Raw genomic sequence first — 13,622 nt, 5'->3', positions numbered from 1 at the left:
TCTGTTCCTGTGCAGTATTGCGAAATTCAGCACAGAGAGCGCGAGGAAAGCGCCAGAACTTTCAGTTCCTCCGCATTCTTCATCACGAACGGTTCGAGCAAAGTTCTCGCGAGTCTCGGGCAATTATTAATTAATTGACTTGGCGCGAAATTGAGTTGCAAAAATGTGCCGCTGCTGGTGTGTTGCTCATCCCACGCGAGGCGTGTGAATGTGGGCAGAGAGAGGATTCTAGCCTGTGTCCAGTGATCGGAGGATGGGAACATTTCTTCACGGCTACGATCATCCCGTGTTGTGGTCTGAGGAGAAGCGTCGCGTGGAGCAGCGGAGGATTGCAGACGAGAGTCTGAAGGTGGTGAGGCAACAGAAGGAGCAGCAATTCAGGCAGAAACTCCAAGACAGGGAGCAGGTAAGGTATGAATATAAATGTATGGGACAAGAAGAAAAAATTCCGCGTCATAGCGATTTTGGAAGCTCGCGGATTTCATTGATTTTCCATACCATCAGCATTTGCATTTTAACGAATTGCGGATGGATTCCCCGGCTTCATGTCGGCTGGGAAAATTAGGCACAAGCGACAGAATTCTATTTTTAGGGAGTCACACAACAACTTTCGCATGGATTCAACCCAATTCACTCCCCATTCACTATTCATGCCTCGACATGGATTCCTTTGGAGCCACCGCGGGCCAGAGTTGGGCGCTATTGACGAGGGTGGTTTGCAGGTATAGTTCCAAGAGTTATGAATAAGGATGTTGGACGTACAGAGGGTGATATATTTCCATTAGGATGATAACAAGTGTCTCACTCAGTTAGTCTCAATTCACCTAACATATCGCCTCAGGCATGCAAGGAAAGCAACTTACTGTCCTGTTTGCCACATAATTCTTCTTTTGAGGGCACAAACAGGAGATAAATGGCACTAATGCTTCGGAGGAAAACTCATTATGTCCCTGACAAATGGTCGCATTAAATATTAAATATTTACCAGGCGCCTCCATCGGGGAAAAGCTCGCCTCGAAACTTCTGCAGAGAAATTACCGCGCGCTATTTTCGCTACACGTGAAACATACATATCGCAAAGTCTCAGTAAGGACATCTTGAGCAAATATTTGACTCTCATGGCAAAATCCATCTGCGTAAATGTTGATAAAGTAAGCCAATTGATGCGTTCGGCACGCATTGATGGCCTTCTGCACAAGCATTTCTCACCCTCGCATATAATCGAAAGCAAACAAAGTCGTGCGCTTCATATTAAAATGATAGCATCAATTCCACATAAATCCCACGGTCATGCCCGCGCAATTTCGCTGCATTGGAGTGGATTTTCGGGGGTGGACGATGGTATTTCAATGCCGAGTGTGTGCAAACGAAGGTGTTGCGTGCCAAGGAGCATTTTTCACCCTAGACAACTTTGCCCATTTTCCACTCAAGTGAGCTTTCATCCCTCCGCAGCACAGAAAGGGAGAATTCCCCACACCCCAGCAGGCGTCTTTGGCAAATTCTTCCTGTCGAGATTGTTGGCATAAGATAGACGGAAGCGTCAATGTTTCCGCGAATATTTTCCTGTGTCTTTCAATTAGCATTTTCTTTAATGAAAATCGCACCACTTGTAAATTTATCAGGGCGTTTCACGCGATTTTGCCAACTTTTCGAATTTATTAATGATAAATTTCAACGCAAAACTGCTAAACTCAAATAATCTTTCCCCCTCTTTCCTTTACAGTACAGGCAGATGATTGAGAAGCATTGTCCGTGGGGAAAACCAGGTGGTGGAGCACCAAATGATACCATTCGCATGACAAACATCACCAAAGTGGGTCTCTTTCCAGAGGCAATAAACGTGAGTGAATGCATAGAACGCAATTGAGGGTAAGAAAATTGAGGGAATCGACTTTTCTTTTTGTTTTTAAGACTGTCCGCAATTATGTTCCACCCCTTCCAATGCCAAAGATACGCGGAGGCGGCGGTGGAGCGCCGATTCGAAGCAATTCGGGTCGCTTAATCACAACGTTTAGAGATGATCCTTCCATCACGTTCAAGGATCAGACGAGAAATATTGTAGATATTGAATTGAGGTACAAAACATCCCCCAAGAATAAGAAGACGTATAAAATGGAATTAGGTGAGTTTCTTGTGTGTTTGTGTGTAGAAATCATGGAATGAGAGCTCAAGAAGGACAATTTTAGATAAAATTGTGGAGGAAAAGCACCAGCGGAAGAAGCAAGAGAATTGCTCTTGTGAGAAGTCAACTGCTGAACCTTGGGGAAAAGCTGGTCCGGGTGGGACTCCTTGGCGTCCTCCGAATGCCATCGGATGCTCCTTCATGGAATCCATGGGCTGGACAGATTCCAAACTACTACAGAAGATGGATTCAGAGACACACTCGGCCTATACAAATCCTAATGTTCGCATTAAAGTTTCTCCGCCGTCAGATCAAGAGGTAATACCCAAAATAATCCGATGTGTTTAAAGATAAACCGTCTTAACGCAACCATTCCAGAAACTCGTTTACCCTTTCCAGATGAAGAACATCAAGGAAGAGGCGCGAAAGCCTCATCCTGCTTGCTGTCTCATGTGCAACTGTCTCTGTGTTAAGGATGGCAAGAATAGGCACGCTCCGCCCCCGCCCCCGCCTCCTCCGCCACCCATCAACAATCCCGTTCCGCGACGCATCCGCCGAGAGTGTGATAAATTGACGCCCAAAGTCACTGAGACGAAGCCGAAGACAACAAATCCAAAAACCAAGGTTCGAACTCGCTCTTACATGATATCGGAAGGGGTTGAACTGGTGCCTTTGCTGGCCAAAAGGAGAGCTCAGGAGCGACCCATCAGCCTCTCCTCGACGGACGTCACCAAGTACAAAGAGGTGGGACACACGGAAAACTACAGCGTCCAGTATCTCAATGATCTCTGTCGGCAGATGAACAAGAGACGCAGAGCTTATCAGGTGAGATGTGGCGCATCTGCCAAAGGGAACTGACTGACCTGTTGTGTTTTCCAGAAAAGCAAGAAAATGGACATCGAGACAAGCAGACGCCACTTTGAGACGTGGAGCAGCTTCTGGGGACGTCCTGGACACGGAGCACCGCGAGAAATAAAGAACAAACTCAATTTAGACGATTTGCTTTACAAACTACCTCTGACGGGTAAAGCAAATTAGTACTAAAGTGTCCATTTAGATTTGTTTTAGCCTTCTTTTAGGTGAAATCGAAAGAACGCATTAGATTCACACGAGAGAATTCTATTTATTGTTGAATGATTATGTTTATTGGTAGTACTTTTGCTGACTTAGTACTTGAGATTAAGCGGATTAAATGGTACTATTTCACTGTTTATTGCGTCTCTTCATCAAGCTGTGCGCGAATATTTCAGCCACAAAGGTAAGAAAACTCAAAGACAGACCACAAGTGAGAAAGATAAAGATGTCTATGAAGTAACTCATGTCAAGGGTGAAGGCCACATATTCATTTACAACCTGAGGAATGTGATTAGAGAGATTCAGGCGATAAAGAAGATAATCTTCGTGTCTGCGGAATGCCTGGAAAAATCCCAATTGCACAAAAATCAGCAGCATCTCATTAATTGCTTCGCGAAAGAGAGAATGTTCGATGATCTTGAAGGCCACTTCCATTGGAATGAGACACTCGCTTAGCTCGTGAAAGACATTCTCTCCATACACCCACATTTCCTTCTTCTTGAGGTGCATCTCGATTACACTGTGCAGCAGAGCGTAGCCTTGGCTCAAGTTCTTAGCCTCAAGCTCAGCTATAATCACTGACCGCTTCTTTATGATGATTTTCTGAAGGAGTTTTTCACTGAAAATGGAATGTTTTGGTGTTGAAATAGAATTTGGGACGCGGAATTAGTCATACTCAGTCGCATCGCCAAATTTCTGTAGAGCTTCCACGACATATTCCTCAGCCCAAATCGTCAAATCGGTCTCTGTCAATTCCTCCAGGGAATTTATGTTGGTCTCAAAGGGTGGTTTGACCAAATTGTGGTAGACAAACTCAGTGAAGAGACCTCCCATGATTGTCGTGAAGATGAAGAGGGAAACCAAGAGGATTTTCCCGGAAACTGTTTGCAGATCACTCCTTCCATTTGTCCTCAGATAAATTCCTAATGTGTGCAGAATAATCTTCATCGCATCCACTCGATTGGGATCTTTCACGAATAGGATGATGTACCAAACAATCACAATCACGAGAAGGATAATGGGACTGTATTTGACGATGGGAATTGCGAGGACTTCTCTGAAATGCAAAGTAAAACGTCAGTAAATTCACTATCTCTGGACTTATCCTACCCAATGCCAATCCTAAACGGCTTTCCAATGGATGGAATGACGATGGCAACGCAATCCATCTCGTGCGGTTGCAGCAACTCGTAGTCAGTGCAGTGCAACTCACTGTAGCTGGTCATCAAGATCAAATCGGGCCGCTCATGGAGTTTACTTGAATAGATATCGGTATCACTTTCATCTCTCACAATGTCCATTCTCTTACTCACAACACATCGTGATTGAGGCTGTCGACAAATTGGATGGCATCGGTCGAATTCCTTGTCGAGTCATGGTCCTGAGTCATGCTGTAATCGAGCTTTGCATTCAATTTGGCGGCAATTGCGTGCGCCAAGAATCCATCGCGGCCCCCAAAGACCACACCCGGGAAGATGTTCTGCAGATCACTGGGCATCCTCACCATCTTCGGTGGTTTGGTGTATGCAAACACGTCCAGCTGCCGCCCATTGAGGTCTTTGGTCTTGGAGAAGAACACGTGCTGGTGCAGGTTGAGAGGGAGTGTGAGGTTCTCGCGATGCGCGGAGGTGAAGATGAGAATGCTGTAGATCTCTCGGAAGTGGTTGGCCGTCCAAATTTGTATGGAGTTGCGCCACAAGATAAGGGCCGCGTTGGACACTGAATACCTCTTGAGAATCTTCATTGTCGTCTCAATTGTCGATATATTCTGTGGGATGGTGTCTGTCAGAGAAATTATAATCGTGTGGGCGGCTTTTCTCTTGATTCTCCTCGCCAGCTCGATCTCCTGCAAAGTGGAAGTCACACTCTATTCAATTGAATTGTTTCAATAGGCGTTACACCATTTTATACACCTCCAAGTTGTGCAAGAAGAGGAGATTTATGGTGCTTATTCTCACTGTACGATTGAGTTTGATATCCTTCACTGAGTGATTCACATCGAAGTACATCTGAGGGATTTCTTCGCCCAATGTTGCTGTAAGAATGTCAGTGATCTCATCCATGTTCGCCCCTCTGCCGTAGACGAGAGCGTTTCTGTACACATGATTTGGATATGAGTTCACAAGAACCTGATGTTTGGAGAAAGCGCAAGAAGATTAGAATTCTCCCAGAAATGAACAACCGCCGACCCCAAAATTCACCTGAAGCAAGAGGCAGAGATTCTTGAGTGCCAGCGATGGTGTGCTCTGGATCACCTTCATGGTGATTATCACCATTCGCATCTCGTCACGCTTTTCTTTATACCGTCACGGGGAATTCATCTTCTGGGTGGAGCCCACGAATGTCCACTTAATCGGCCGTGCACTCCAATTTCGTCCACAGTCCAAACTCAACACCGCGGATCTGATGACACTTTGATGACTTTCTTCCATTTGTCCCACCTGACAAATGACCCTGTGATTGTATGTCTCGGCGAGGCATCGATTTCCACCCATTGATTCACAAATGAAGTGTTTTATGGGTGTTGAGAGAACGAATTGCTATCCTTTATGGCTTGGGAGGAATAATTTTACCAAATGCGTCTTTCGTGTGAAATTTGCATATAAGAAAATGAGACTTTGATGTTTGTGAAGATCATCAATATTAGAACATTAGCATCATTAATCACTTTGCGGTCACCAATATATTAGAGATTATTGTCGTCAGTGTGGATTTTCTCATGGAAGATGAAAGTGGAATTAACTGTTTGTAAAACAGCCTTCATTTCCATGCAATTCCAACGTCAGACAATCTACTATGATTTAGTCACTAATTTGCTAAGATGGTTAATTTCTGGGGTAATGAAAAGATGTGTTTGTTTGGTATTCATCTCGTCACTTTTGCTAATTACCTTTCGTGTGTGTTCATTTCACTTTTCAAGCGACAAGGCGTGCAAAACCTGTGCAAAAGCATATGCAATTAAAAGCAGCAATATTGTTTGGTGCATTCGAGCGCATCCATGAGCTTCTGTTTTGGATTTCTTGCTCTCCATCCGCAAGTCTCTTTGCCAGCAGTGGCTTTACCTTTACCTCCGATCAGCTCGTTAACACGGCGTGCGCGAGAAAAAAAATGTTTGAAATTAATAACTTTGTATAAGGAATATCTCTGTGGAGCAGTAAAATTGATTTTTTGCAGTCAGTACACGAAATACCAGAGAATTTCAATGTATGCTTGCCATCCAAGGGGAAAAAACTTTCTCCGTCAGTGCTCAAATGTCGGAGACAAAAAAGTCCACATCCAAAGTCACTCATGCCAGATTATCGCCCTGTTGATCATCAAACAGTTGGATTCATTCATAAAAATTTCTTAATCGAAATCTCTGTGGGAGCCAAGCAGCCGCGGCGTCTTGTGCGCCGCTTGTGAGCTTTTTCGGCCGCTGAGCATGCGCTGAGGTGAGCAATTATAATCGGACGCGCTCACCTTTGTTCATCTCGCAATTCACTGTCCCAGGAACGCCCAGAAGAGAGCCATTTTCCCATCTGCCTCTGGCCATGATATGCAAAATTCACGCCACATTCCGCTCTGGCGAGGCTCATCCGCTTTCCACACGCGGGACAAAGATTCAGATCTCCATTTCGGGTGGGTTTTCATTAAATTTTAATTGCATCATTGGATGATTGTTGACTTTGTGCCGCTGCACAGACATTCCGCTCTTGCACTTGAGTTTAAGGTGAAAAGATAGAATGTGATTATCCTTTAGTCACGCTGGTCGGATTACATTTGTAAGCGAATTAAAATTCATATTAATGCCTTGTGATGGTGTTGATTGATTTTCATTGCAGAATGTGACTTGATGAATTCAGCAGAGTGAAACACGGCAGTTTAATACAATATGTTTAATTAAATCAATACAATTTATTCACTTTTAAGTTCATAAACTGAACACTACATTGTTCCTTTTCCTGAAAACTGTCGGTGAATAAATATCTGAATATTCTTCACACTTCCCGATCAATTTTCAATTAAATACGTTAATGCAGATGAAGTAATATTTCTTTCAATACAATTCAGTTGCAAAATTTAGGTGAGCTTTATTGGTTAACATATATAGCAATTCCATTGAATAGTTAATCATCAGCAATCAAATACTCACTGCTCAAGGCTCTTGTCAAATTTCACCAATATTCCTATATTAAGTCAAGTTTATTCTCACAAACATCCTCAGGCAAAACTTTGGTATCTCAAATAGCTTGCGGAGTGTTTTTTTTGGCCGGTGAAGACGACTGACAAAGAGACATAGAGATACTTCAAGAAGCACTGCAAGGCGAGAAAAAAAGCTCATCCATTGATTGAATTAAATCGTGAACAATGCCATCTCCTGCCAATCATCCAGTGAATCTGTGGGTTTCTCATTGTTGGCAGATCTCACCCAGCATCTCACGTGTAATTATCGAATTAGCAAAGCTTCACACATTCCACAAAGTTTATTTTATATTTGTTTATCCAATGAAAATGCTCAGTACGCGCTTGTCTCGCACTTTTTTTCACCTGTGTAATATCTTTTCGTCTCCTAATCGCCAATATGCAAAAAAGGTTGGGCTGAGAAAGTTTCAATAATTCGCGCGCGCATTTTTCTTTATAACTCTTCCGAAGATGATGCCCAAGAGTGTCAGACGACACTTTCTTCGCTGAGGAAGCGCACTCTCTGGCATTTTCATGTTGTGTATTAAATTGCCAGAATTTATAGAGCCATCGAGCGTGCAATCACAAAATTATGTATTCAATTCGCTGCTCATTTTTTTTCTTCATCTTCTCTCGCGCGAGTGTGGCTGGAAAAAATCCGTAATTTATTTGTCAAATCGGAGAAATTGATTTTAAGACAATTTCTTGATTATAGGGGACAATCAATTATCTCTCTATCAGTGATATTTCACTTTTTTCACGCCATGCGGAAATCTCATAATGATTTCTTCCCCACCACAAGAGACGACAAATAGACTTAGTGACGCTCTTTTTTTATGCTACACCCATAATATGTTTTATGGACAATTAAAATCATTGAGAAGCAAATAAGCGTTGACAATTTTAGGGGCTCTGGCGAATGGGCATATTTGCTAAATACTTCTCTCGTCACTTCGTTAAATATTATCATGAAAACACACTTCATATAATGAAAATGGGAAAGTTTTTGATAAAATATTTGAGTAATATCTTTGGCCAAATTATGGCATTCTCGAGGTTTGAGAGATTTTTGGCCTGCTGAGCATCAATTGTCTTTAATAGGCTTTACTTTAAACAAGCGAAAATTATCACGCATTTTGAGAGAGATTCCATTCTCCATTTGATTTCTCCCATTTTTCACAGTGCCAATTCCGACAAATTAGCTAATACTCCACCATTATGGGTGAATTTTCCCGCAAATGAAGAGTGATTTAGCATCATTCTCATGTAGGTCGATTTTGCCATTTTTAGGTAAGAGTGCACAATAAATCAAAAAAAAATCCGAGAGTTTCACACACAGGTCATTGTTTCAAGTGCACGCACAAATGTCCATCGCGATAATCCAATTAAAGCATAGTGCACGCCATTGACTTCTTCTCTGTTTGTGTGCGGTGTGTTTTTTTCCGCAGATGGCTGCCCCCTGACGTTGATGGAGTGCAAGAAACTGCCTCACAATTGATCGGCAATCAGTGAGAGTGCGAGAAATCAAATCGATATTGCGTGAAAGCATTTAAATCAGCGCCTCAACTTGAGATTTACCCACGAATCAAGGCTTTACCGACGCTTTTGGCGATGACACCTTAAAAGACGCTGACGCTCGATTGCCAATTCCGCGAGAAAGACCACAACACTGCACGCATAGAGACCAATTATGAATTCAAAGAGCTTCCAAATGCCGCTTAGAGTGATGCTGCGGCAAGATGATCGATGGAAGATTGAAGCTTTCTCGCTGATGTGCACCCAATGGAGTGACCATTCCATCGATTTTTCCTCAATGCCCGAACTGAAGAGATGCCTGAAGAATGTCTCCACGCTGGATTTGTACCTTGACGAGGTGAGAACCGTGTACGATGTGAATTTGTTGACTGGAAAATTGACCCGTGCGACATCAATTACAAGAGTTCATGCGGCGAAAGCTCTCTGACACTCACAAAAGCACTCGTCCATGATGTAGAAGGGTGGGAATTTGGGAGACATGCTCTCTGTCTCCTTGAGAAAGTACTGGATCCTCTCGGATGATATCATGTAGGCGTTGCTCCTGTTGAGGGAGTAAATCTCCTGAATCATGTCTTTGAAATCCATCCCGCGAAGCCGCATGTTTAGTTGCTCCACAGAAACATTTGCCCTCAAGATGCTCTCTTGGTTCGATGACATCAACTCCACCTTGTTCCAAGGAGCCAACACCAGATTCAGATCGGAGTGTCAGAGATCGGTGAAGGTTGAGTACCTCTTGTAGGGCGTAATTTTGGCCATGTGAGTGAGAATCGCTGACGAGAGCATCATGAAAATCATCCGAGTGAAGATATAGAGAGTGACTTTTAGAATCTTCCCAGACAGAACAGCTCTGTTCTTATTCTTCCTGAAGAGAAGCTTTCGCAGAATATGCCATAACATCGCCATGAAGATGACGAGGATGGATATTATCAGACCATTGTAAATTAGACTGACGAGGATTTCTAATAAAAATATGTCCTGAAACAAAAACATCTGTAGATTATTTTCAATAATCATCGAATTATGGCTTACCAAATTCAGCAAAGGACTTTCAGTTGGAGCCAAAATACAAAGTTTGAAAAATTTTGTAGGATAAATTGGTTCATAGTCAATTAAACTTCTTGAAAATGTGAATTTTGCAAGATTCACATCAGGCAATATAATGTTCCTTTTGACCCACGAGAATTCATAGTAATTCACTAAATCAGTGAGATTCACAGTCATTGGTTTAGGCAGGATTTCATGCACTAAATCCACATTAAGATACTTCTCAAGAGCATCAGTTAGAACTTGATAATGACCAGTTAAGTAGATTTTATTGCCTTTGACATAGAAATTGTTGAGGGTTTGCAAATTGAGTGATTTCACATAGACTTTATTCATGGGTCTTATTTGTTGGATATTTTTGAAATTTGACTTCATATCCAGACCACAAGTTAAGGTGTTCGGACGCCACTCGTACTTCCTCTTATGGATATTATAAGATATAGTTATTTCTGGCTTCTCAACAAACATCAGATGCACTTTGAATACGAATTGATCCTTTAGCAGATCAATGGTTTTGTTAAGAATCTCTTCAGTGTAGATCTCAATTACAAGGATATTTCCTACATATTCATCGCTATGATGGTAGTTAATGTAGTGCCAAATTTGATAGAGCGATTGTAGGAGAACGACTTGAAGGCAATTTGCCATGTGATTAGGCTGAGAATCCATCGAGTGGACAGTGACTTGGACGGTTTTTGAGAAAACCGCCTTGTACACAACATCATCGGTTACTGACGAATTCTCCTTGTCTTGAATCACACGAAGAGCCGTTCCAAGAGCAGGATTGTGACAACTGTCCAGGACTTTGTGAAAATTTTGAGAAAACACTGCGATGATGCCGATAAATTTTGTGAAATTCATATTAAATGACCCAATAAAACTCACTGAATTTCATAAACTTGTCGCACCTTTATAGCCCAGCAGAGTTTGGCTTGAATAGCATTTGCTAATTGTGCAATTAGTCGCGCAAAGAGCGAGATTTTAATCCATTATGCACGATAATTGCAGATGGTCTCCTAATGCACACCGATAATTGACCACTCAGTTACTCTGTCGCACGCATTCAGCCCATTGTTTTAAGCGCGCGCGATGGATAAATTCTTTTCCCACGGCGAATGTAGAGTTTCGAGGGCGGTAACGTTTCCGAAACTTTCCCATGAGATTCACAAGCATTATTTGCACAATTTTAAATTTGATTTTAATAAGGGTGTTTTGGCATTCAAAATTCTCTATATATGTAAATTGTTTGGGAAGATGATGTTATGAATTTATCATGAGCTAAATTGGTATGATTTTTCAAGGGTCTTCAAAATTTCTTCTGGCTGTGCAACACCTTAAGATTCTCCAAAGAGAAGAAGTGCTAAAGAGAGACAGCGTGCGCCTTCTCGAGGAAATGAAAATCCATCGGTTGTTGTAACGGTATAAGATGTGAGGTGAGAAAGAGAGCATTTGTGGGGAAAACAATTAAGATCTCAGCATAAAATTCCGTGCTGCCTCTATTTACATCTTCAAGTGGGATGTCAATATTTCTCCATCGTGAAGGTGGTTTTCGAGACATGTGAAGCGTGCACAGACACTCATCGAATAGCACTTCAAATCATCTTCATATAATGTTGAAGAATCAATTGCCGAAATGGCACTGTTAAAAGATCATTACCATTGTGCTTTGGCCATCGCCAGTTTGCCACCCAGCAACAATGGGTGAATATGAGAAGAGATTCGCGAGAAAGTGATCGTAAATTAATATGAAAAATCGGTTTTTGATGCTTTTAGCTAAAAGCGCTGAGACACCCACGTCAGATCACAAATTTATCGACCTCTTGAACCTCTCTCAATCTCACTTTGATGGCCTTTTCATCGACTTCTTTTCCGCAATGTCTCAAGATGATGGGAACATCGGATAGCGCTGTGGGTGGAGTACAAACCATAAATTCAGGAGCCCCAACTTCTGATTGCATCTTGCACAACAAACTCAATGGTATTTAAGCGAAAAAATATCACACACGTGGCCAGATTTTTAACATTTTTCACGATATTTGCAAATCGAAGAAGTGGTTTTTTGGAAAGTCATCCGGAGGGGAGTTTGATGTGATTTAAGAGGTGTTGTTTGCACATCTGTTCCTCAACATGGTGAGCAGTGAAAAGTGTTGCTTTCGTTGGAATTCTCGACATTTGCAAATAATGTGCAAATTCAAGAATGACCCATTAGCATTATTTTGGTCGCTCTCGTTTACGGCATGTCTTTTTCCCACGCCACCAGAGAATCGCGCATTAAATTATGTCACTGCGTGAAGAACTATAAATTAGGCATATAAAAAATTAGATATTAAATTATTAATTTATACGGAATTATAGGAGAGTGAGGCGACATTTCTTGACTGCGTTTTGGTGTAATATGCTGTCAGAAATTGCCCCACAGTCCGCTATTTAAAGATCATTTTGAATGCAGACACTCACATCATCTGAAAGGCATAATTTCTGGGACTCTGAAATTAGATCATCAAACCGCCAAAGATCTAATTTGCAACAATAAATTGCATTGAAGATTGTAACAATAACGATTTATTGGCAACAAACAATACGCGATATTGCTCGGTTTTTCTGTGCAATATTATTTTCTATATGTGATTCTCTATTTTCTCTCAACCAACTTGAGAGTGTTTCTATGCTGAAATGGCACGATTTTCTCAATTTTTCATCAGGCACACCTCCGGGAGGCATACTTATTTGGGCTGCAGAGCAATAAAATAAGAATATAATGACGCCACCCAATTTGACTTCTATTGCGCAAATATTATGCAAGATTTCTCTCTCTCTCTCTGCCCAGCACTTAATCATGCGTTACCATTGAGATGGTATTTGATGCAATTTTCTCCGTGTGCAATTGCAAATGGAATACCAGAGGTAATTTCCACAGCGGAAAGGTCAAAATCCTGTGGGAGACTTTCAATCAGTCTTTCTCAGCGCCAACCTCTGAACTTGCGAATGGCACAGAGAATGAGAGGATGATTTCTGTGTCTTGGCATAAATTGGGTCCACACCTCTCTCAATTGGATGCTGCACTTCATCTTCCCAACTTTGGGCATGGAATTGGTGTGATGTTGAGAAGTTGAAGGTGATTTTGCCGTGAGCACAATTTTCACCGGTGAACATCTTGTTCTTGTGCGGCAGCGTCAGAAGCGCGACTCGCGCGGCATGCAGTTATTGGGCAGTGTAGCTGAAAATTATATTGATTAATTTCACATTTCCACCAGAAGACACTGGAAACACTTGATTTGTGGCGGTTCCTCCTTCTCGTTGGCGCGAGGAGTGAGAGAAATTGCCCCACCACGCCGTGGATTATCCGGCGATATTTCGAGTGTCTCGCGAGCAATTGTTGTGTGGTATGGAAATGGCTGGTGGAGGAGCTTCTTGGAGAATCGTGTTTTCTCTGCACCTCATCTGGCATCTTCTATCAGTCGGTGAGAGTCTTTCACGGCGAATAGTGGACTATTGTTGGCGCTTTTTGTGCTCCGTCTCGATTTTTATAACTTAAGAAAGAAGAAAAAAAAAGTGTGTTTTGCATCGATTTGTAGTTTTGTTGTGACTCACTTCTCTGCCTCCCCTCTGCATTGTGTTGGATTTCGCACATCAGCATCTCTAAGGGATTTTATCCATTCCACCCCTTGGGAGGATTTTCTCTGCA

The 13,622-nt window shown here is 42.2% G+C and overlaps 1 protein-coding gene across 4 annotated transcripts; it reads left to right on the top strand.

The window, feature by feature from the left end:
- Window positions 1-33: 33 nt before the first annotated feature.
- LOC132257193 (uncharacterized) lies at window positions 34-3,304 on the top strand. Of its 4 annotated transcripts, none has more exons than XM_059753989.1 (6): window positions 34-406; window positions 1,724-1,840; window positions 1,912-2,122; window positions 2,187-2,440; window positions 2,522-2,947; window positions 3,002-3,304. In XM_059753989.1, exons 1-6 carry the CDS (start codon window positions 254-256, stop codon window positions 3,158-3,160), a joined length of 1,320 nt encoding a protein of 439 aa, XP_059609972.1. In that variant the 5' UTR covers window positions 34-253; the 3' UTR covers window positions 3,161-3,304. The 4 variants fall into 4 exon arrangements, with proteins under 4 accessions (XP_059609972.1, XP_059609971.1, XP_059609974.1 ...); XM_059753988.1 differs by having other exon boundaries at window positions 2,501-2,947; XM_059753991.1 differs by having other exon boundaries at window positions 2,501-2,947; window positions 3,007-3,161.
- Window positions 3,305-13,622: the final 10,318 nt, after the last annotated feature.

This window comes from Phlebotomus argentipes, unplaced genomic scaffold (genome assembly GCF_947086385.1).
Source record: "Phlebotomus argentipes unplaced genomic scaffold, Phlebotomus argentipes genome assembly contig_42, whole genome shotgun sequence".
Lineage (NCBI taxonomy): Eukaryota > Metazoa > Arthropoda > Insecta > Diptera > Psychodidae > Phlebotomus > Phlebotomus argentipes.
Note: the sequence above shows the minus strand (reverse complement) of the source record. Positions and strands in the feature narration are given on the sequence as shown.